The following is a 23,466-nucleotide window of genomic DNA, read 5'->3' on the forward strand; positions in this document are numbered from 1 at the left end:
TAGTCCCATTCATTTATTTTAGCTTTTACTTCCCTTGCCTTTGAGGTCAAATTCATAAAATCCTCTTTAAGTCCAAGGTCCTTGAGTTTCGTTCCTATGTTTTCTTCTAAGCATTTTATTGTTTCAGGTCTTATATTCAGGTCCTTAATCCATTTGGAGTTAATTTTGGTGTGTGGTGATAGACAACAGTTTAGTTTCATTCTTTTGCAGGTGGCTTTCCAGTTTTCCCAGCACCATTTATTGAAGAGGGTTTCCTTTCATTTTCAACAAATAATTTTTGTCGAAAATTATTTGCCCATATAAATATGAGTTTACTTCTGAACTGTCCATTCTGTTCCACTGGTCCATGTGTCTCTTTTTCTGCCAATACCATGCTGTTTTGATTACTGTTGCTTTGTAGTATAATTTGAAGTTAGGCAGAGTGATGCCTCGAGCCTTGTTCTTTTTTCTCAGGATGGCTTTGGCAATTCGAGGTCTTTTGCACTTCCATACAAATCTGATGATTTTTTGTTCTATTTCTGTAAAAAAAATGCCGATGGGATTTTGATGAGGTTTGTATTAAATCTGTTTGTATTAAATCTGTAATAATGGTCATTTTAACTATGTTGATTCTTCCAATCCAAGAACATGGAATATCTTTCCTTTTCTTTGCATCTTCTTCGATTTCTCTAATAGGAACTTATAGTTTTCATTATATAGGTCCTTCACATGATTTATTAGATTTATTCCTAGGTATTTTATTTTTTTTGTTGCAATTGCAAAAGGAATTATTTTTTCCACTTCTTTTTTTGACACTTCATTATTAAAACTTAGCAATGCTATGGATTTTCGAACATTGATTTTGTATCCAGAAACTTTACTGTATTTGCTTATTGTTTCTAGTAGTGTTCTTGTAGCGTTTTTAGGGTTTTCTATATAGAGAATCATGTATTCCGCAAATAGTGACAGTTTGGCTTCTTCATTTTCTACATGGATGCCTTTTGTATCTTTCTCTTGCCTGATTGCACTCGTTAGGACCTCCAATGTCATATTGAATAGCAGTGGCAATAGTGGACAGCCTTGCCTTGTTCCTGATCTTGGAAGGTTTTTAGTTTTTCACTATGAAGTATAATGTTGGCTGAGGGTTTGTCATATATGGCCTTTATTATGTTAAGTTTCTTTCCCTCTATACCGATTTTATTAAGTATTTTGATCATAAATAGATGCTGTATCTTGTCGAAGGCCTTTTCTGCATCTATGAATATGATCATATGATTCTTATTTTTTAATTTGTTTATGTGGTATATCACATTAATCAATTTGCATATGTTGAACCATCTCTGTGTCACTGGGATGAAGCCCACTTGATCGCGGCGTATAATCTTTTTAATATGTTGCTGTATTCGATTCGCTAGTATCTAATTTTTGCATCTGTGTTCATGAGAGGTATTAGTCTGTACTTTTTCTTTTTTTGTGTTCTCTTTACCAGGTTTTAGTATCAGGGTAATACTGGCGTCATAAAATGAGTTTGGAAGTAATATCTCTTCTTCAATTTTCTGGGAGAGTTTCAGGAGAATAGATATTAAATCTTTTTTGAATGTTTGGTAGAATTCAATGGTAAAGCCATCTGGTCCTAGACTTTTACTTTTTGGTTTTGGATGATTGTTTCAATTTCCATACTACCGATTGGTCGGTCTATTTAGATTTTCCAGTTCCTGATTCAGTGTAGGAAGGTTATATTTTTCTAAGTACTGGTCCCTTTCTTCTAGGTTATTATATTTGGTGTTATATACTTTTTCATAGTATTCTTGTATGATTTTTTGTATTTCTGACGTCGCTATCCTATATCTTTTGATTGGAGCATTTAATCCATTTACATTTAAAGTGTAATTGATATATGCATAGATATTACCATTTTATTATTCATATTATGTTATTTTTTTTCCTCTTTTTTTAAAAGAAGTCCTTTCAACATTTCAACATTTCTTGTAATACTTGCCTGATGAAGATGAATTCCTTTAGTTTTTTTCCCATCCAAGAAACTCTATCTCATCTTATCATTTTAAATGATAGATGTGGTGTGTAGACTTATTTTTGTTTTAGGTCCTTTCTTTTCATCACTTTAAATATTTTCTGCCAATTCTTTATGGCCTGCAAAGTTTCTGTTGAGAAATCAGCAGACATTCTTATAGGAGTACTCTTGTAAGTAACTCGCTGCCTTATTCTTGCTGCTTTTAGGATTCTCTCTTTGTCTTTAACTTTTACCATTTTAATTATGATATGTCTTGTGAGTCTGTTTGAGTTCACCTTGTTTGACACTCTGCACTTCCTGGACTTATATGTCTATTTACTTCACCAGGTTAGGAAAGTTTTCAGTCATTATTTCCTCAAATAGGCTCTCAATGTTTTGATTTCTCTCTTCTGGTATTCTGTGATGCAAATATTGTTATGCTTGATGTTGTCCCAGAGCTCCCTTAAACTATCCTCATTTTTCAAATTCTTTTTTCTTTTTGCTGTTCTGATTGGGAGTTTTCTGCTTTCTTGTCTTACAAATCTCTGATTCGATCCTCTGCTTCGTCAAATCTACTATTGATTCCTTCTTATGTATTTTTCATTTTAGTTATTGTATTCTTCATTTCTGACTGGTTCTTTTTTATAGTTTTTATGTCCTTATTCATGCTTACTATCTCTTTGTCTAAATTCTTACTGAGCTCATCTATTCTCCTAAGTTCATTGAGCATCCTTATACATAGCCTCTGGGTGTGCTGGTTCTGGAGCCCCTTGTGAGGGGCTTTAGTGCAGGCTGCAGTCAGCTGCCTGTGACTGGCCAGTGGCTACCTGGTAGGAGCTACAAAGCTATCTATGTTTGGTTACTAACTGAGCTGGACTTGGAAGTATGTGGGAGAGGCCATGCGGTGAACCAAGGCTGCCTGCCACTAGTACTGGGTCTGGGACAGTTCAGCAAAAGGTCCGGGGCACCCACTGGCTAGAGGCTGTCTGACAGTCTCAGCAGATGAATGAGATGGAGCCTCAGGGAGTCACCAGGGCAGAGCAAGTGGTGTTCCTCATATTGGTGCAGGTTCAGATTTGTTGCCAGTGCTGAGCTTCTGGCCACTTGCAAATGTCTCTGCTCACACTGAGGTTAGATGCTGATCCCTGAGATTTACTCAGAACTATTACAGGTATTGCTAGTTGCCTTCCACGTTGCACAAGTGGAGGCCTGTTGATTGCTACTGAAGGAAGCTCCTGTTGAGAGCACCTGTTGGGGCTACTTGCCCAGTAACCACCCAAAATTGCCACTAGGCAATTTGTGAATTGGGTGTTTTGGGGATTCAGGGAGTCACCTGACAAGGATTATGCTGAATCTGTAAAACAGTTTGGAGAATATTGCCATAATATTAAGCCTTCCAATCCATGAACATGGATGTCTTTCCATTTATTGATGTGCTCTTTAATTTCTTTCAGCAACTTTTTGTAGTTTTCAGTGTATAAGTCCTGCAACTCCTTGGTAAATTTATTCCTAAGTATTTTATTCTTTGGAAGCTTTCGTAAATGGAATTGTTTTCTTAGTTTCCTTTGTGAATTGTTCATTGCTAATGTATAGAAATACAGTAAATTGTGTGTTGTTCTTGTATCCTGCAAAGTTGAAGAATTTGTTTATTAGCTTTAGTAGTTTTTTGTGGATCTCTTAGGATTTTCTACAGTTAAGATCACCTCATCTGTGAATAGAGATAGTTGTACTTCTTCCTTTGTGATCTGGATGCTTCTTTTTTTCTGTTTTTCTTTTTCCTAATTGCTCTGGTTAGAATTTCTATAACAATGTTGAATGGCAGTAGTGAATGTGGATGTTCTTGTTTTATTCTTGATCTTAGGGGAGAAAGCTTTCTGTATTCCACCACTGAGTGTGATGTTACCTGCTGGTTTTCATAGTTGCTCTTTATCAGGTTAAGGAAGTTTCCTTTTATTCATAGTTCATTATTTTTATCATGAAAAAGTGTTGAATTTTGTTAAGTATTCTTTCTACATCAATTCAGATGTGATTTTTGTCCTTCATTCTATTAATGTGCTGTAATACATTGATTGATTTTCACACGTTGAACCATCCTTGCATTACCCTGCGCCTGGCTGAGTCTGGCTGGGTCATTGAAGAGCAGGTGCAGACCCCCGAGGGCCTTCCCATGAAGGTGAGTGTGGGGGCTGGCAGCTCCTGGCATCCACCCAGGGTGTGGTCTTTGTTCTCTAGCAGTTTGGCCCTGGATCCTGCAGGGACATGTTGGGGCTTAGTCTCTGGCTTCCCAAATTTTTTGGTCTCTACCTCATGGTGGCTGTGCCTGGGGGTGATGTATGGCCTCTTACCTGGGAAAGCCCTCAAGATATATGGGAAGGAATGATAGAAGGTTCAAAGAGTTCAGCTTCAAAGTAACATCTCCAGTTACTTCCTGCTCCTCCATAGAGCTGAGAAAATGCTTGTCACTTCTGCACTCAGCACAAAGATTACAAAGCAGTCATACCTCTTACTTTTTTGCTGATTCTTTTACTCAAGATTGAACTTTCTCTATCACCGCCTTAGGCCTGGAATGTGCTGCTGCCAGCCTAGGCTGTGAGGGTTAAAGTGGGGAGGAAACTGATCAGAAATGTCCATTGTCTCTATTAGCCAAGTGCAAGGTGGTTATCACCTTCAACCAAGGACTTCGGGGAGGGCGCGTGGTGGAGTTGAAGAAGATAGTGGATGAAGCCGTGAAGTACTGCCCAACCATCCAGTATGTCCTGGTGGCTCACAGGACGGATAACAAGGTCCACATGGGGAATCTGGATGTCCCTCTTGAGCAGGTGGGTTTACCTCATGTTGTATAGTTTGAGGAGAGGTTATTATTTGGTTAACTAGGTCTGAGTCTTGTTAGATTGTGTTTCTGAATTTGGGTTCCCTAGAGGTGTCCAGGGTTCCACTGTGATATTTGATAGGTTTATATCATGGTTGAGAAGATGGAACTCAAATAACCACAAACAGAGAAACAGTTAATATAACAGAAATGGTTGGATTTATCCTTTTATTTTGCATCCTCTCTACATGTGGAATTGAACTAGGGCAGTCCAGAGAAGGTGAGCTCTGATCCAGTCTGCTGAGTCTTACAGTGGCTAAGAAGAGTTGTTCTTAAGGAAGCTGAATGAAGGGGAGAGGCTAACTGCCCTGGGTGGTGCTCTTTTTTTCTTCTCTCTTGCAGGAAATGGCCAAGGAGGACCCTGTGTGTGCCCCAGAGAGCATGGGCAGTGAAGACATGCTCTTCATGCTGTATACCTCCGGGAGCACCGGGACACCCAAGGGCCTTGTGCACACCCAGGCAGGCTACCTTCTGTATGCTGCCCTGACACACAGGGTATGGCCTCAGTGGTGGGTGGAGGGTGTGAGGTGCTAATTTCTTGGTGGGACTGGGCAGGGGACTAAGTGGGGCTGGATCTAGGGCTAGAACTCCTGTTATTAAGCAGTTTCCTTAAGTATGAGTTGCTCACGTTTTCCTGCAGGTTGCTCATGAGCAGGGCTGCTATGAGTTGTGGCACTAGCCCAGGTGAGAGGGCGGGGAGGGGAGCTGTGTTCCTGTCCTTGCTGGAAGAGTCCGGGTCCCAAACTTGAGTCTTACTGCTGGCCTTTAGCCCTTTGCACCTATGCCTGTATCATCTATTGGCTCAAGGGCCTGCAGGAATCTGGCCCTCCCCAGCTCTGACGTACTCACTGGCGGGGTCACCTTCTGATGCTCAGGTCCTAGACACTTTGTCCTTTCTGGGCCCCTTCCTCTGTAAAAAAAAAAAAAAGTCAAAAATTATATTTTACAACTGCTTTGGTATAAAGATGACTGTATTACTATTATATATTAAAACATTTTCTTTTACTTAAAAGATTATTTTTTCTCCTTCTGATTTTAAAGTAAAGTAAAACATTTTCATGGGTCCCTGAAAGTATTGTGGCTTCTAGGCCCTGCTCACTGGGACCATGTTTTAAAAGTAAAATTAAAAAAAAAGATTTACTTTTATAAAGAAAATTAAATTTAGTGCGTAGAAGTTATATTACAGCAGACCATCCTTTTTGGCCGTGGCCCCTAACCTTTTTCGCAACAGGGACCGGTCGGTGCTCCTATGAGAATCTAATGCCTGATGATCTAAGGTGGAGCTGAGGCAGTGATGCTAGTGCTGGGGAGCAGCTGCAAATACAGATATAGCTTCACTTACTCGCCCACCCGCCACTCACCTCACCGTTTCCTAATAGGCCATGGACTGGTATCAGTCTGTGGCTTAGGGGTTGGGGACCCCTGCTATAGGAATTATAAAGCAAACACTATGACACATTTTTATATTCCAATAAAGAGTTTAGAAATCAGTACTCATTTAAATGTGGGTGGGGGATTGCAGTTTATCATGGCATCCTTGGTTGCCTTGAGAAGTGGCTGATACTTTCCAGGTGGGATTGGATTTCGATGTATCATCTGTGGACCAGACCCTCTCTTTTGCAGAAGGTAAAACTCAGCTCCAGCAGGTGCTAGCAGCAAAGAGAACTATCTGACCAGGTGACTGGAAAGACCAGGCTCATCTAAGCAGGGCTCATACAACAGGGTAGTGAAAGTGCAGTCATTCTTAAAAGTATCCCTGCTTCCCTCCACTCCCCCCAACCCAACCCTCGCCCCAACATGGCTGCACAGGGCCCATTACTATGCTGTCTAGAAACTCCTGGAGAATCTCAGTGTTTGTCTTTGGCAGCAGAAGACTGGAGCCATTTGCCCCCCAATTTAAAAAAATATTGAAAATAGAGCACAGATACAGAAAACCATCCAAATCAAATGTGTGGCTTAATGAATTATTATAAGGCAAACCCACTTCATTCTGGAAATGGAATGTCACCAGCCTCACAGAAGCCCCTTCATAGCCCATCTGCCCTCAGCCCCCTCCTCACATCTTGACTTCTACAGCAGCGGTGCCTAACCTTTGTTGCACCAGCCACTGGTGCTGTAAGAATAATGCCTGATGATTTGAGGTGGAGCTGAGGCAGTGAAGCTAGCGGTGGGGAGCAGCTGCAAATACAGATGAAGCTTTGCTTGCTCGCCTGCCACTCACCTCCTGCTGTGTAGCCCAGTATGGTCCATGGCCCAGGGGTTAGGGACCCCTGTTCTACAACATCACTGCCTTGTGTTTTCCTTTCTCTAGTTGACACCTGGATGTACATTCCTAGGTCCTGCAGCTTACTCTTTCCACTGACATTTTTTCGATATGTCTTTTAAGCCTTTTTAAATGTATAGTTTTCCCTTTATCTCTTCCATTTTCTTAAACTTTGTCTGTTGTAGCACTTGGCTGTTAGTCCTGGTGGCCCTGGTGGCCCTGGCGGGCCTTCATGTTTCCTGCAAAGGGCAGTTAGATCCAGAGATGAGATTGAGCTCAGGTTGGGCCCTTTGACAAGAATGCTTCAGACACCTGTCATTCCTCTCAGGCTCTTAGAAACTGATGATGCTTGAGCCATTTCTTGGTCTTTTCAACTTTAATGTTTTGCAGTTTTTAAGGGATTTAAAAAATTGTGGCATAACTTAATGCAGGAAGATGCCCTTATACATAGGACTAGATGAAGTTTTACGTGTGAGTAATATGTGGCCACCACCTGTATCAGGACATGGGATCGTCTTCAGCTCCTGGAAGGCCCTGACATGCTACTCACAAGGCCCAGCAAGACCAACTCTGGTGTGACCTCTGCATACAGATCAGCTTTGTCAAGCTGGGGCTCATACAGTATACAACTTGGGGCCTGGCTTCTTTCACTGTCCTCTGCAAGAGTCAGTGTGTTGCTGTGTGTACCGGTAACTCCATCTTTTCACTGCCATGACCCCATGAAGCCACCGCATTGTACTTTCTCCTTTGCTTTCGGTGGTCATTGGAGCACTTGCATCTCACAGTTAAAGAACATGCTTAGTGACATGTGGGAATGTGGGGTGATGGGCCCCTGACAGCCTCTCTTGTTTCTGCAGCTTGTGTTTGACTACCAGCCGGGGGATGTCTTTGGCTGTGTGGCTGACATCGGCTGGATCACAGGACACAGCTATGTGGTATATGGGCCCCTCTGCAATGGAGCAACCAGTGTCCTTTTTGAGAGCACCCCCGTTTACCCTGACCCTGGTGAGGACTGGGAACCCAAATAGCATCCCCAGGAGGGTGCTTGAGGAAGGAGGAGAGATTTAAAGGAGGATGGAGTGAGGGCCTTCATTCTGGTCTGGCTATGGTTTGTGGTCCCATGGTATAGTGCTGAGCCTTGGACTCTGCCAAGTGGGCCAGGACTGGGGACCTTGTCTATCGCAAGATCAGATGACCAATAGAAGGGGGTCCAATTTGGCACTGGAAGCCATCTCAAGACTACCCACTCCAGTGTTCTTTAACTTAAACTGTCTGACTCGGAACTACCCTTCGAGGGCTAGGCAGCCGATAGGGACCAAAAGCTCTGTTCTCTTACCTCTATGGCCATTTGACTAGATCCAATCCTCCCTTGAAGCCAAGCCAACTGACCTCCTCAGTTTCCCCTAGGCAGAGGGTGCTTTTACAGCTAGTTACTTATGTCTTCAGGGCTGTTCCATCAGAGTATGTCAGGTGTGGCTGGAGCCACCTCCATGAATTGATTTCATTTAGAGGCTGTGGCCATGTCTTGCTCACCTTGGTATCTTCCTCCCACTCAGCGTAGTGTCCCCAAGTATTTGTTTTAATGTAATTGAATAGTGGTGCCCCTGCTAGAAGGGCCAACTGTCCCATAGCACTGACAGTTATGTGCATAGCATATCATTGTCACCTCCCCTGGCTCCTCTCCAGCCTCCCACGGGGGCACGGTGGCTCTGGATACACTCCAGGAAGAATGTGTAGGGGGCATAGCCAGGGGGCATAGCCAGGGGAGTAAGAGCCATGTCTTAGGTACAGTTGCAGGCATGTCACTTCAGCCACTTGAAACTCAGCTCCCTGTGTGTAGGGTGATGGTGGTGAGTTTCAGGGGTTTCCGAGAAATGAGGTGTGTAGTAAGCAGTTGTCCTGCTCCCTAGGGCGCATACAGTGGTGGCCTTGCCACACTATTCCAGGGGAAGCACCAGTTACCATTTTAGAGACCATTTAAATGCAACTGAACACAAGCTCTAGGTTAATGCTACATGGGTTATTTTTAAATTCAGAGTAACATTCTTTTAACTTATTAGTTTTATCATGTGGGTATACCATGTGAATGCAGCTGTCCAGAGCCAGGTGAAGGCTGTTTGCAAATGGGCCTGCCAATAGATGGGAATGGGGGGGCGGGATGACTGCCACAGCGAACCTTTTCCCAGGGGGCTCCCTTTCTATCCCAGTGATAAATGTTGAATCTCGTTTTTGTGAGCAATGCAGGTGTTTGCACATATTTAGTACCCAGTGCTGTTGACTGATCTCTAAATTAGGTTAAAATAGGTAATGTCCGATGGGCTCTCAGACTGACTGAATTGGGGCTGTTTTGTAGGTCGGTACTGGGAGATGGTGCAGAGGTTGAAGATCAATCAGTTCTATGGTGCCCCGACGGCTGTCCGGCTGTTGCTGAAATATGGTGATGCCTGGGTGAAGAAGTACGACCGCTCCTCCCTGCGGACCCTGGGGTCAGGTGAATACTGCTCTGCAGTCAGAGAGGGAATGCATGTCATCTTTCAGAGCCAGTTCAGGCTTCTAAGTGATTTTAACCATGAAAACTACGTGGCCATTTCTTTGAATTCAAACAATGCCAGGCTGCATTGAGTAAGAAGCAGAGGTCAGCCCCTCCCTGGAGACCACAGCTGTTAACAGTCTGGGGCACAGCATTCCGGGAACTATCTGTGCCTCAGTTCTGTACTTAATCCTTATTGTGAATCCTTACCAACTCAGTAAGGTAAGTCCTGTGTCCTTTCTTTGTGGCTGCACGGGATTGTCCTGTGGAAGTGCACTGCAGTTCACTCAGCATTCCTCTGATGCTGGGCGCTGATTATTCCCAAGCACTGTAAGAAATGTCATTCTGTGCTGTGCACTGCTCTCACTTTGGATATTTCCAGGCAGGTAGTTGCCAGATCGAAGGTAATCTCCATTCATAGTGTTGATAAATATTGCCAAGTCACATGAAGACTTTTGGGAAAGGTGACATGGGGTTTGTTCATATGGCACTGGGAAGCCTTGCCTGTTCCCTCTGCTTTTCCCTGACGCGTTTCATTTCTGCTCCTCCACATGTTGTCAGATGTGGTCAGGAAGGAAAACAAGGCAGGAGGCCCTCTATGCTCCTTGGTGAATACAAGGATCTGCTTGGTGGTTTTTCATGGAGGAAGAACATTTGGGGCAGGTACCCCTAGGGATTTGTCTTTCTGCCAGTGTGTCCTTTGAAAAGGACAGTGTGCGTGCTTTATTTGTCAGTAGCAAGGGCATGCAGTACTGGTACAGGACTTGGAGGCCTGGTTTGCTCTGCCCTCTGTGCTTGCAGCACCCTGCTGCCCCCTCCCACCTCTCAGGTACCTGACCCTCCCTGTAGGCCCTTCTCTGTGCTACGTCTCCTGGGGATTTCTTTGGCTTCTCTGGACCTCGGGCTGTCAGTTTTTAGATGACCTGACTTCAGTTGAGATATCTGTCCTCATGCTGACCATTTCACCAGGCAGTGAGCTCACAGAAGTCACAGCCATCTGTGTCTTTAGCACTGCTGTGCCCACATGCAGGAAAACTCAGCAGGCCAGGTGGGGGCTGACTGCTTGTTGTGAAACTGAGCACCCAGATGTTGCCCTGAGGACTTCACCTGAGACTCTGGCTTCTCTGGGACAGAAGTCATTAGGCAGCGCTGCCTGAAAGCTGCCTTTTCATGCAACCAGCTCCTCTCTGCTCAGGGCGTGCTTGGTGGTCAGTGTCAGTTTGTTTCTGGATGAACAAGCCCTTTGAATTTTCTAAGCGGGGGCAGAAGAAAGTGCTTTGGGCCATCTTCTAGGTGGTGGGGAGTCTGAGTTGCCTCTCTTGGCATGTTGGTGCTGTGGAGGTAAGGCCTGTGCACTCCTGACTGGGACCCCATGTCGTTGGAGAGGACTCATGATGCGTCCCTACACTCTGGGCTAGGCAGCAGGTGGGGACCAAAAGCAAGTAGAGGGATGTCCAGGGCCATCGAAACATCTCAGGTTCTCCAGGTATTGTCTGCAAGGTTACCTGAGTGGGCCTAGGGAGTTAGGTGGGGACAGGGTTGGAGGGAGGTTTGATTTGCCATATGCACTTGTGGGATTTAGTTGCTGAGGAAAACTCACAAAGACCCAAATGACAAGGCACATGCTCTGAGCACTTTAGGTGCTCTAGCAGTTGTGTTAGAGTGGGGTCTGTCTCTGCAGAAAGCTGCCTCGGGCAGGGATCCCTCAAAGTCCCTGCGGTTCTCCTTCCATAAAAGTCATGGCCAGACTCACTCTTAGATCTTCCTCTCTTGGATCAGGTACTACTGATGCATGCAGGGACCCTTTTGCACCAGGGAGCCCATATGAGGTTCAGCTGGGCTCTGAGTACTTTGCTTGTCTGGGAGTCATATTGCTGCCATTTGGCCAGTGCCAATAGCAGAACCCTGTGGGGGTTTCCAAAAGACCAGGTTATCAGTAAGCAGTGCTGACAGGCTGGCGAAAAATAACCTGGCAACTCCTTGCATGGGGCACCAAGCAGCACTAGGGACCAGTATACTTCCTATCTGACGAGGGCCAGCTTTGTGTTGGTCTGCTGCGGTCATAGCTCAGGACCATTCTAGGCAACTGGATTAGCCCTCACAGCACTCCAGACTTGGGTGTGTTGATTTCATTTACTCTTACCAGTTGGCAGAATCCAGCTCGCTCAAGACTTCTACCCCAAGATACATATTTCTTGAAATTTTTTTTAACTTTTAATTTTACAAGTAATGCACAGATATATTCTTATTGTTAAAAGAAAAACTCGGTAATTTGCAACAAAAGATGACATCCTTCGTGAATGCTGCTCCAGGGGACCCTATTGCTTGTTCACCTTCCCGCAGCTTCTTCAAAGTTATATTCTTATGCAAAAACACAGCTCGGCTTTGAGTTGATTCTTTAACATGAATGTGATCAAGCTGTACTATTATCCTGTGATGTTTATTTTAACTCAACAATAGGCAGAGATTTCCATATGGCTTTGCCCCCATGTTTGAAAACTTGCTCACACCCTTTTGTGTGGATTGCCATGATCCTTGCAGTCATGTCCCTGTGGTTGGCTACTGGGGCTATTGGCAGTTTCTCAGTATCAACCAGTGCTAAAATGGCATCTTCCTGCCTCTTTTCTGGGCATGTGTGAGTGCAGAAGTGATACACACACCACTCAGCCACCTGTATGACCAGCATGGGAGACCACAGCCAGGAAAGGTCTTGGTTAGCTGCTACATCATGGGTGCTCCTGATCAAGAGGCAACTGGCATGAGAGTATTTCAGTATTTTAGCAACAATATGTCTAAATCTGCTAGTTCTGGCTGAATTCTAATCTGGTGTGGATGTTTTATTAGGGTAGTGTCTTAGCTGTTCAGGCTGCTATAACAAAACCACAGACTGAGAGGCTTATAAACAACAGGAATTTATCTCTCACAGTTGTAGAGGCTGGGAAGCCCAAGATAAAGGCGTGGGCATGGTTAAGTTCTGGTGAGAGCCCTCTTCTGTTTCAAAGACAGTGCTTTCTTGCCCTGTCCTCATGTAGCGAAAGCAGGAGGGGGCTCTGCAGGGTCTCTTTTATAAGAATCCTAATCCTATTTTGAGAGCTCCACCCTCATGATCTCAGCACCTCCCAAAGGCCCCACCTCCTCATACCATTATCTTTAGGGGCTGAGATTCCAACATAAATTTGGAGGACACACACCTTCAGACCATAGCAGGTAGGTACTGGGAACTGGCAATAAGTCATAGGGTGTGAACACTTTCCCCTTTCTATTGAGGTGTAAAATACGGTGAAAAGCACAAATGCCAGATGTTCAGCTTGGGAGCTATTTACACACACACACACACACACACACACACACACACACACTCTCACACACACTATATATATACACACACACACACACACACACACACACACACACACACACACCACACACAGATTAAGCTGTAGAAATTTTCAGTGTCTAGAATGTTCCCCTATGCCCGCTCCTAGTCAAGAGCCCTCAACCATGACTACTACTTGATTGCTCTCAGTGTGGACCGATTTGCTTGTTCTTGAACTTCATATACATGGGCTTGTGTGGCATGCGTTACTCTTGTCCCTACTGCGGTTGCTCTCAGGGCTGTGACTCAGGTTCATCCCTGTTGAGTGTAGCAGTGGCTTACTCATTTTCATGCTGTATGGTATTCCACTACATGAATACAGCACTCTTTATTTCTCTATTCCACTCTCGATGGATAGGTTTTAGATTTTGGCCACTGTAAACATCCTTGTACGTGTCCACTTTCGGTAGACGTATGCACTCATTTCTGTGGGGTGTGTGCCAAGAGTGAAATTTTTGAATAATAGGATAAACCTATATTTAGCTTTGGTATAATCTGCCCTAAAAGGTTGTCCATAGTAGTTGCATCATTCACTTTTAGATGTTAAGAGAAATACCCAAATCGCTCCCCAAGATTGCCATACCAAATTATACTCCTATAGTGCATGTGATATTGTTTCCCCTACATTCTTGTCAATTTTTTTATTTTATATTTTTAACCCTCTAATGGTGAAAATATCTCATTGTAATTTTTATTTCTTTGATGGCCATAACGTGTGGCAGATTTCACTGCTTTTTTATATCTTCTTTTATGTCTTTCAGGAAAATTATATAGCTGTTTCCCCTTAATAATCTATTCCTTCTAGTTTCATATTCATTGAGGTCCATTAACATCTTTTTTCTTTTTCAGTGGGAGAACCAATCAACCAAGAGGCCTGGGAGTGGCTCCACAAGGTGGTAGGGGACAGCAGATGTACACTGGTGGACACCTGGTGGCAAACAGGTGAGAGCGTCCTCGAGGAGGAGGGTCAGGGCATGCTGGGTAGGTGGGTGCAGGGCTTACCTGGTGGGTTCCTCCCACAACAGCTGTGCTCTCATGTTAGTGCACTGAGAACATACAACTAAGCACCAAGTGCAGGGGTCAGGTATGAGGCTCTGCAAGTGCAACACTACCCATGCCTCAACCCTTAAATGTGGTTGTTGAAAACCTGATATATGGACCAAAGAAGCTTGGAGGTGGAGACTGGTGGCAGCTATTTTGCAGTGTAGGACTTGGGATGTGTAATGGCTTCTCTGAGCCTTGGTTTTCTCATTTGTAAAATGGTGGTGCTCCTTCCAGACCCTGGGTGAGGATGGAATGAGGGGATACCACTAATGCATGTTGCTCAAGGCCTGATATATAGTAGGTATTCAGCTAAATGTTCACTTTCCTCATAGGGATCACTTTCTGAATGTAAGTATATGTGATGAGGATGGGCCCTATTGTTTAAGGGACTGTGAGTCTAAATCTAAACTTTAGTGAGAAAGGCGTTTTCTCTGTAGCATTTTGTTCAGATTTTCCCCATCTTCTCTTGAGTATCTGACTTATTAGAATGTTTGGGGCAGGAGACCACTACTGATGTGGCTGAGGCCTCATCTTTTGAGAAGCCAGAAAATGGGACATTCTAAATAGCTCAGTTTTCATTTTTTCAGGAGGGCACAGGACTGAGATTACAGCTGAGCCTTGTGAGGGCACAGGACTGAGATTACAGCTGAGCCTTGTGAGGAAATGCCAGAGAAATAATGTGAAAACAGAATTTGTGGGCGTCTGTTTTTGTTGTTCTGTATGGAATGGGCACTGGTCCAGAAGCAATTCTTCATCTTCCCTGTGCAGGCAGATGGGCTCTGCCTTTCTTACTGAAGTGAGGGCTGGTTGAGCAGGGCCTCAGAGAAGGAGAAGCAGCACCCTCTGGGCCACAGAGCTGCGACGCCTGGGACTGTGCCCTCTGTCTGGGCCCCACTCCCACTCTGCAGTAGAGGAGACCAGAACACAAGTTTAGTTTTGGCTCAGATAAAATTCCTTGTGACACTGGGGGCCGTTTCTTTCCCCTAAATGGGCATTTTCACCCACCTCTCACTCTGAGAGAGCACCAGCCAGTGTGTCTGTCCCAGACCCTTGATGACATGGCCTGGATAAACATGTCACTAGCCTGTAAGCCCATCGGTGTTTCATTCCTGTTGTTCCCACAGAAACGGGTGGCATCTGCATCGCACCGCGGCCCTCAGAAGAAGGGGCAGAAATTCTCCCCTCCATGGCGATGAGACCTTTCTTTGGCATTGTCCCAGCTCTCATAGATGAGAAGGTGCGTAAGGGCCTCACAAGGGTGTCTCCTTCCTCCATGTGCACCCCACTGAGCTCCCTGGTGTTCCTTTCTACCTTCCTGGCCTCCTCTGTCCACTTGCCCATGTCATGTGTGCTCATTGCCTGGTAGGTGGCAGAAAGGCCTGTGTCTTCACATAGTATTCACTGCAGAGTCTCCTCTTAGAGACACAGTAGATTAAATCGCCTTGTGGGGGGAGCCCAGGTTCTCTTCAGAAGCCCCTGCAGAGGAGAAAGCTCTGGACATTTCCTTTGGGGAACACTTGTCGTTTTTCTGCCTCAAACCAACCAATTAGGAGAACAATGCTGATTGTCAGTTCATTGCTTCTCAACCAGAATCTGCCTGTTCTCTCACACTTGCATCTCCTGGGTCTGCAGGGGAACATCCTGGAAGGCAATGACGTCTCTGGGGCTCTGTGCTTCTCCCAGGCCTGGCCAGGCATGGCCAGGACCATCTACGGAGACCACCAGAGGTTTGTGGATGCCTACTTCAAGGCTTATCCAGGTGAGCTGGCTAATGTGGGTCATGTCATGCCTTTACACCTGCTGTGGAACCCTATTCTCAGAAAACGTTTCTAAGGTCACAGTGACTGTGAGCGTAGGACAGGCACCTTTGAGGCATGACTTTGAATCCCACCCCCTCCCTCTTTACCTCCCTGACTTTATGTCGAAAATGGGAAGAGACCTATCTCAGGAACCTCATGGTTAAGTGAGACAGCACGCCTGAGGCTGTTAAGAAAGAAGAGTGAAGAAACCATCTTGGAAAACTATCTTGACGGCTACAAATTTTCTTCTGGTTTACTTTTGATTTTTTCTCCCAGTTTGCTTTTGTGTCATTGGATTGGAAGTGTACACACACAGTATGCCTGTTGGCACCCATAGTCTTCAGTCTCAAACTTGTAAACGAGACTCATTTTTGAGTCCGCTCCTTGTATGCCTTCTGCTCAGACATTTGCAATCTTCACTGCATTCTGCTGTCTCAGAGCCATCTGCTCTTTCACTAGCACACAGCCACATAGCACATCTAGAGAGTGTCTCCATGAGGAGTTGCAATGAGGGCCAGCACCAGGAAGTCAGCAGGGTGCAGGGTTTTGGAGCTTTCTTCTATAGAGTCCCACTGTGTCCCTTATGGAAGGAAGGGAGCCCCACTGGGTCCTGGTTCGGAGGTACTGACACTGAATTCCCTTGCTATGGTGCAGGCTACTACTTCTCTGGAGATGGGGCTCACCGAACTAAGGGCGGCTATTACCAGATCACAGGGCGAATGGACGACGTCATCAATATAAGTGGCCACCGACTGGGGACCGCAGAAATCGAGGATGCAATGGTGAGTGCAAGTCATATTGGTCTCAGATTGGGAGCTGTAATTTGCTGAGTCAGGTGTTCCACCTCTCACATATTGTGCCATTTTGTTCTGTGCAGGCTAGCCACCCTGCAGTGCCGGAGACTGCTGTCATTGGCTACCCCCATGACATCAAAGGAGAAGGTGAGCGCCATAGAAGGAGCTCCTCTAATCTTTGGTCTTGGTGCCCATCATGGCACTTCTGTAAAAAGAACAGACTCTGGAGGAAGGGTAGCAGGGTGTTTATGGGTGAAGCTCTTGGTTTTCTTCTTTTGCAAGTGGCGTTTTTGGATGAGGAGCCTGAACGGCATGCCCATTAGACTAGAGTCAGTTTTCTGAGATGCTCTAGCTCTCCTGTCCTTTAAGGACACTCATCTACAAGTGGCCCTGAGCTGTTTGGCCCCGGCTGAGTGTGGGGAGTTCGCTTCTCTGTCCACAGTACCTCTGGTGGCCCTGGTACAGAGGCCTTATGATGAAGTACCCTGCCTTGCTTACATTGTCTCCTTGCACGTGCTTGTGCACAGCATCAGGTGTCAATTCTGTAGCCGTTCTGGCTGATCAGAGTTTGCCATGGAGCAGGCTCTTTTGCTGCTCTGGGACTGGAGGAATTTGACCTGTGGTTCCCACTGCACAGAGACATGCAGGGAGAATGGAGAACGAGTGATCAGAATTGTCTTCTTTACTGAGGACACACTTTGTTCCAAAGTCTGCCAGTTTCTAAGCAGGTAAGTCTGGGAAGGGGTAGGAACATCTGAGTGTTGTAATGCCTGTTCTGGTGTGAACTAGACACTCACTGACCCTGTGCTGCACTGCCAGGCAAACTGACCTCTACTGTTCTGCAAGTGGCCTAGGTTTGGGTGTTCTTTCTCCCGCTGTCAGGAATATCCTGTGTCAAGTGTGTCCCAAATGTCACCTGCCTTCTTTTTACATTTGTGTACTGCCGTTCATTATTTATTCCACTTTCTCTAAATTGACCCATTGTAAAATTTAACATTAATTTCAGTGCTCTAAAAAAGGCACGTTCAGTTGCCATAAGAAAGGTGTGCCCTTGAGACTGCTTTCTCTTTGTTAACATGAGACTAGGCTCTTAGGGATCAAGGAGGTGAAGATGGCAACAAGTCCTCATGAGTGACGCTCAGAGGCCTCAGGCCACTTCATGATCCCACCAGCAACGCTCAGCGCTGCTTCCTGGTATCCTAAGGAACTTTGGTATTGTCAGGCCTTTCAATGTCTGCCAGGCTGGTGGGGGAGAATTCATATATCATGGGTATGATGATATGCATTTTCCTGATTTCTTATAAATTTGACCATCTGTCCATTTGTAATACAGAAATAACCAGAACGGCTACAGAATTGAACTCTTCTTGGTATGCTCTAAAGCCATCTTCGAAAGCTGTCGTACATTTATTTGTCTCCACTCCCTGTCTGCACTCGATCGGACTGATGTGCTGTGTTTCTGTCATTGGCCTATCTCACCAGTTCCTGAACTCAGCCTCGCGCACCTCCTAGCTGTTAGCTGGCTTCACCTCCCACGTCAGCTTTCCTGATCCATCTCTGCTGAGAACTTAACAATCCAGGGTCATTTCAGTCCTATCTCATTAGAGATACAAGTGACTGGCAGGAAAAGGCACCAATTAGAGACAAAGGGGAAACACCCAGGGTAGCATGTACAGTGTGTTGCCACTAAGGTTTAAAAGGTGGCAGTATACAACTACAAGTTAACTTTAAAATTTGGTTCTGGGGACAGCAGCCAGCAGCCCCTCAGAACCTGCTTATTTTGAGTTCTGTGCAGGGGCTGTCATCACTTAATCCTGACTCACAGCCATGAGGCAGGTACTGTTAGCTCCCATTTTACATGTAGAAAACTATGGCACAGAGTAGTTAAGTGACTTACACGCAGGTAGCAGTCTCTCCTAATCATCATACTGCACTGCCTTTCGAGGCATGAAGGGAGAGAGTCAGGGAGGAGAGATGCAGTTTTATTTTATGTACTTCTACAGTGTTTTACATTTTGGTAATCAGTATGTGTTGCTTTGGTGGTTTTAAAATTTTAATTAACTATAGTTAAATACACCGCAGACCCTTCTCAGTAGGCCTTCGTAGCTGGCTCAGGTGTTGGCTATGCCCTTTTCTTCTGAGCCCCTGTGGCGTGAGCCTGAACTACCTGGCATCTCAAATACCAAGATGAGAGAAAAATGGGGCTCAGGGGTGCGGGGAGACCAACAACTGTTTACACACAGCAAGTGCCATGGCTACTTTCATGGACAGAGTCAGAAGAGGCTTCACAGAGTGCAAGGTAGCTGAACTGGATTTTGAGGGATGAATAGGTGTTTGCCAGGTGGAAATGGGGAACGGGGAGTGGCTTTTAGGCAAAGGCTCTAGGTCTCTTCAGATTGTAGCTTATTCAGGAAAGTAATTCATTGGTGCATTTAACAAATATTTTTTGAGTACTTGCTATGTCCCAGGCACTGTTCTAGATGCTAAGACACAGCAGTGAGAAAAAGAGACGAGACACTAGAGGTGACATGCTGGAGGGGCTAGGGAGTAAAAGAGAGAGACAGACAATAAACATGACCAATGAGGAAACTACATAGTACGTTAGGTGATATGTGCCAGAGGGAGAATTCATTAAGATGGGGTGGAAACGGTATAAGAATAAACAGGCAAATAAACAATAAAGAGGGTTTCACATATAAAGAAACTTCATGTATGAGAGAGGGGGACATTGCACGTCAGTGGGGAAAGCACAGGCAATCCAAGATGGTGCTGGGACGAGTGACTGACTGCTCTATGGAGAAAAAATAGAATTGGATCCCATGTACGAGATTAATGAATTTAGAGACCTGTGGGAGCCACTGTTAGTCTTTTCTAGAACGTGGTAGGATATTCACAAATACAGTATAGTGTCTATGCTAAAGTATGGGTTGGCCAGTGTCGCCCAACAGACTTTCTGCCATGATGCAACTGTCCTTCGTATGTGCTATCAGTACAGTAGCCACTGGCTACGTGTGGCTCATGTGATTGAGGAACTACATTTTTAACTTAATTTAACTTAAATTTAGATGTCCACCATGGCTAGTGCTTACAGTGCTGGACACATGTGCATGAGATTAGTGCCATGTGCCATGTTCCCTTGCACCATCTCATGGGAGCTGATAGTAAATCTCCTATGAGCCCGTGTTACAGGCTATTTCACAGGTGTGTGGACAGTTAGAGAGGTTAAGTCCTGTGTTCAAGGCCACATGCACAGCCGGTCAACACCAGAGCTATGGTGCCAAGCTCTCAACCAAGCATGCCCACCCACCTGGGACATTCAGTGGAGCTGACAGAATCACTTCCACTTTGAATGAAAATGATAATGCATTTGAGGGCTGCAACTAAAGAAACCAGCTGCTACAAGGTCACCAACATATGATTTGAAATCCGTTGGATTTACGGCGATTTGTATATAATACCCTGGATAATACATCCCCAAACTTCACTCTCCTTCCAGCTGCATTTGCCTTTATTGTGTTGAAAGATGACACAAGTGATTCAGACATGGTGATAAGTGAGCTAAGGTCCACAGTGGCCACCAAGATTGCCAAATACGCCGTGCCTGATCAGATTCTGGTGAGTGGACTCCGCCTCAGGTACAACTGCACTGCTTGTCTCATCTCATGCCTTCTTCTCACTTCCCACAACTAACATCGCAGCAAAACTGACACAGCTGGTTTCCTGGGTGGCAGTTGAGGGTAGTGGATGGTTGCATTGTCAAAGGGAGTGGGAGAAAGGCAGGGAGATGGATGTAGTGGCAGAAGTTTGCTCAGCTTGCTGGTTCAGGGTGTAGTGCTGGGCAAGATTACACTCTCTCTTTGGCATATGGAGATTGGTTACAGGAACAGAAAACATTAGGGTTTTTAAATAGAGAAACACGTGGAAAGTACCAGAGTTCTTCAGCCCCCATGCGGTTTCTGAACACTTTTTCTGGTGCCAGGAAAGGAGATGCCGCTAGACCCTATCTGAGGGAGCCTGTGTTGGAGTCAGTTCTGTGGAAGAATCGGGCTACCCTCTCAGCCTGGTTAGCTTTTCATCCCTTTCTTTGTTAACATTTTCCCCATGGCATTCCTTGGTCTGGGAGTAGTCCTCTGAGGCCTCACTCCATACAGCACATGGTCAGACTATGACTTGGGGATCAGAGTTTCAGGAAGACCTGAACTTCCCTAAGATGAATTGAACTCTTTCAAAAGACCGGTCACGTTTAAAGTGCCCAAACACAGCTTCTAATGTATTGCTATTGACATTGAATGGGCTGTGGCTGTTTGAAAATATAAAATGCTAAATTTTCAAACACTAAGCAGTTCTCACATCATTAAGTAGTTCTGACATGATATATAAGACAAAACCAACCGTAGCCCAGGCCAGGGAGTGGAGACGAGGCGCTGTGGCATGTGCTTGGTTCTCTTGCTACCTGGGGGCCCTTACTAGTGTAGCTGATGGGAGAAACAGAGGTGTCAGCAGTGAGATGAACACAGGTTCAGATGAACCCTGGCTCAGTGGAGGCTTCAGCATGACTCATGGTTGATCCTGCCCTTTGGGTTGATTACAGCTTCAGGTCCAGATTGTAGGAGGATGAAACCAGAGACCAGGGGCTCCACTATCCCCTAAACAGAGTTCTTCCTGTCTCAGTGCAGTCGGAGGCTTCTGAAGTTTGGGTGCCACCCCAGATTCTAATGCCGTACCCCTTCCTTGCCAGATAGTGAAACGTCTTCCAAAAACTCGGTCTGGAAAAGTCATGAGGAGGCTCCTGAGGAAGATAATCTTGGGCAGAGCTCAGGATCTGGGGGACACAACCACCCTGGAGGACCCGGGCATCATCGCAGAAATACTGAGTGCCTACCAGCAGCACAAAGACAAGAAAGCTACTAGTCAGTAATGGGCTCTGACCAAGACCTAGTGCCCAAGCTCCTAACTTATCCTTCTAGAACATAGCTCTCAGTTTACTTATTCTGATGTCCCAGATGTCCCAGAGCAGTCGCCTCCCAGCACATAATCCACGGTACCCCTAATGTGAATGAAGTCTATGCTAAAATCCCTCCCTTCTTTCCACTGGAGAACTGTGCAAGGGTACTGTCCAATGTGCTTAGTGTTTGTTCTACTTGTCCTGAATTTGGTTTCCTGGAATGAAAAGTCCCTATTGTCTCTGTTTCTGTGTCCTCTCCAGACAGCACGGGAAGGTTAAAAACCTGGTTAAGCATGCCTACTCAGGTGATTGAAAACTAGAAGCAGTCATACTTTTTCCAGTTGTTTCTAGATACCAGAGGCAGATATTTGATTTTTATATTTTGGAAGAATAACATTCAAGCATACATACAAAATGTATGTTTGTACAGGCTTGCTTGTACATGCTCTTTGTAACAGAGTTATGAAAATCTCCTTTCCTGCCTTCGTGCATAGGAAAACATGGAGAGGATTGGATGGTGCACATTTAGTTATTGTTCAGCATATTTGGAGATCTGAATTGGAAATGTTTGTACCTCTGTCTAAACACAGCTCTTGAGAATGCTCGAGCCTACAGCGTCCTTTTTTGGTATATATTTCTACCTCCCTTGGTTTGTTAATAATGAAACTCAGTTCCTAAAGTGATGACATGAATGTGCTCACCTTTTGGTTCTAAAACTACTCCAGTCACATGTTCTGTTTCTCCAAGCTGTGATAGAGAAAGATTCCCCCTCTCCACCTTGGATGCCTCTTGGTAGGAGGTCAACATGCTCCAAATTTGTGGGGTGGTTCAGGGAAGCCAATGAAAACTCAGGTAATTTTGAGCATTGATTTGGCTAGAACCAGACCCTTGCAAACTCTGCCTGTCCTTCATTCTGTGGTTGGGGTAAGAACCATTGAGGTCCAGTGATGAGAGCTGAAGCTCTGAATCTGGTCTCTCTTTCAATGTGCCTTAAGTCTCTTCACGTTAGCAAGATGATATAAATCATCAGGTTACAAAGTGTTTGTTTATTAGCCAAGCATGCCAGGGCCAATGACATGGAGTACAAGGGAAGGTAGCCTACTGAGGTAGGCCCTTGAAGACAGGGAGATGTTATCCTTGTCTTTACCCCAGTCTGTAGTGCCTTCCACCTGGGCAGGTGTTCACGGGGTGTCTGAGGTATTGAACACTTACTGTAGACTGTAGCTGTACTGGCCTTCCAGGTGATTGGGTGAGTACCCTGTGACACCCAGCGGGTGGCCATAGCACACATATACTGAGTGACGGTATGTTGTTGCAGCGCTCAGCCACAGAGAACTGTGCATTGGACCTGTCACATTTGTGCTGGAGTTGGCGGACTGTAGTTATGATGCTGTTTATGAAATGGCTTAGATAGAAACTTGAACAGTGACCAGAGCCTCAGAATGATCAGCATAGCAGTTCAAATAAAGATTTATTTTGTTCATTCTCTTCTGTGGGTTCATGTTTTTTAATCAAATAATGCTATTCTTTGTTGCCGAATATATTCTAAGGACAAAACTGGAAGGAGCCTATTTACCCAAAAGAGAACACTTGAAAAAAAAAAAAAAAATCCATCATCTGACAGGGAGGAAGTACACAATAAAAGGTCACCTGTCTTAGGCTGTTATTTGGTAAACATACCTGTCTCTAGATTATCATGCTATCCAATACACTAGTTACATGTGGCCGTTTAGATATAAATAAAAAATAGGATAGAATGGAATAGAATAAATGGAATATTCATTTCCTCAAAGGCAGTGAATACACTTCAAGTGCTCAATAGCCACACGTGGTCAGTAGCTACCAGGGTCTTGTGG

At 45.0% G+C, this 23,466-nt stretch overlaps 1 protein-coding gene across 2 annotated transcripts in view; it reads left to right on the forward strand.

Annotated features, from left to right (window-relative positions):
• ACSS1 (acyl-CoA synthetase short chain family member 1) overlaps positions 1-23,098 on the forward strand; it is a 56,999-nt gene extending 33,901 nt beyond the window's left edge. Inside the window, exons 4-14 of one of the 2 annotated variants that reach the window (XM_006921506.3) lie at positions 4,634-4,809; positions 5,202-5,354; positions 7,980-8,127; positions 9,476-9,613; positions 13,878-13,970; positions 15,197-15,309; positions 15,705-15,831; positions 16,526-16,653; positions 16,749-16,812; positions 20,162-20,280; positions 21,404-23,098. In XM_006921506.3, the coding sequence (XP_006921568.1) occupies positions 4,634-4,809; positions 5,202-5,354; positions 7,980-8,127; positions 9,476-9,613; positions 13,878-13,970; positions 15,197-15,309; positions 15,705-15,831; positions 16,526-16,653; positions 16,749-16,812; positions 20,162-20,280; positions 21,404-21,583 (1,439 nt within the window). In that variant the 3' untranslated portion in view covers positions 21,584-23,098. The remainder of the gene's footprint in view (positions 1-4,633; positions 4,810-5,201; positions 5,355-7,979; positions 8,128-9,475; positions 9,614-13,877; positions 13,971-15,196; positions 15,310-15,704; positions 15,832-16,525; positions 16,654-16,748; positions 16,813-20,161; positions 20,281-21,403) is intronic. The other variant, XM_025039601.1, reaches the window with a different exon arrangement.
• Positions 23,099-23,466: the final 368 nt, after the last annotated feature.

This window comes from Pteropus alecto, unplaced genomic scaffold (assembly GCF_000325575.1).
Source record: "Pteropus alecto unplaced genomic scaffold, ASM32557v1 scaffold199, whole genome shotgun sequence".
Classification (NCBI taxonomy): Eukaryota; Metazoa; Chordata; class Mammalia; order Chiroptera; family Pteropodidae; genus Pteropus; species Pteropus alecto.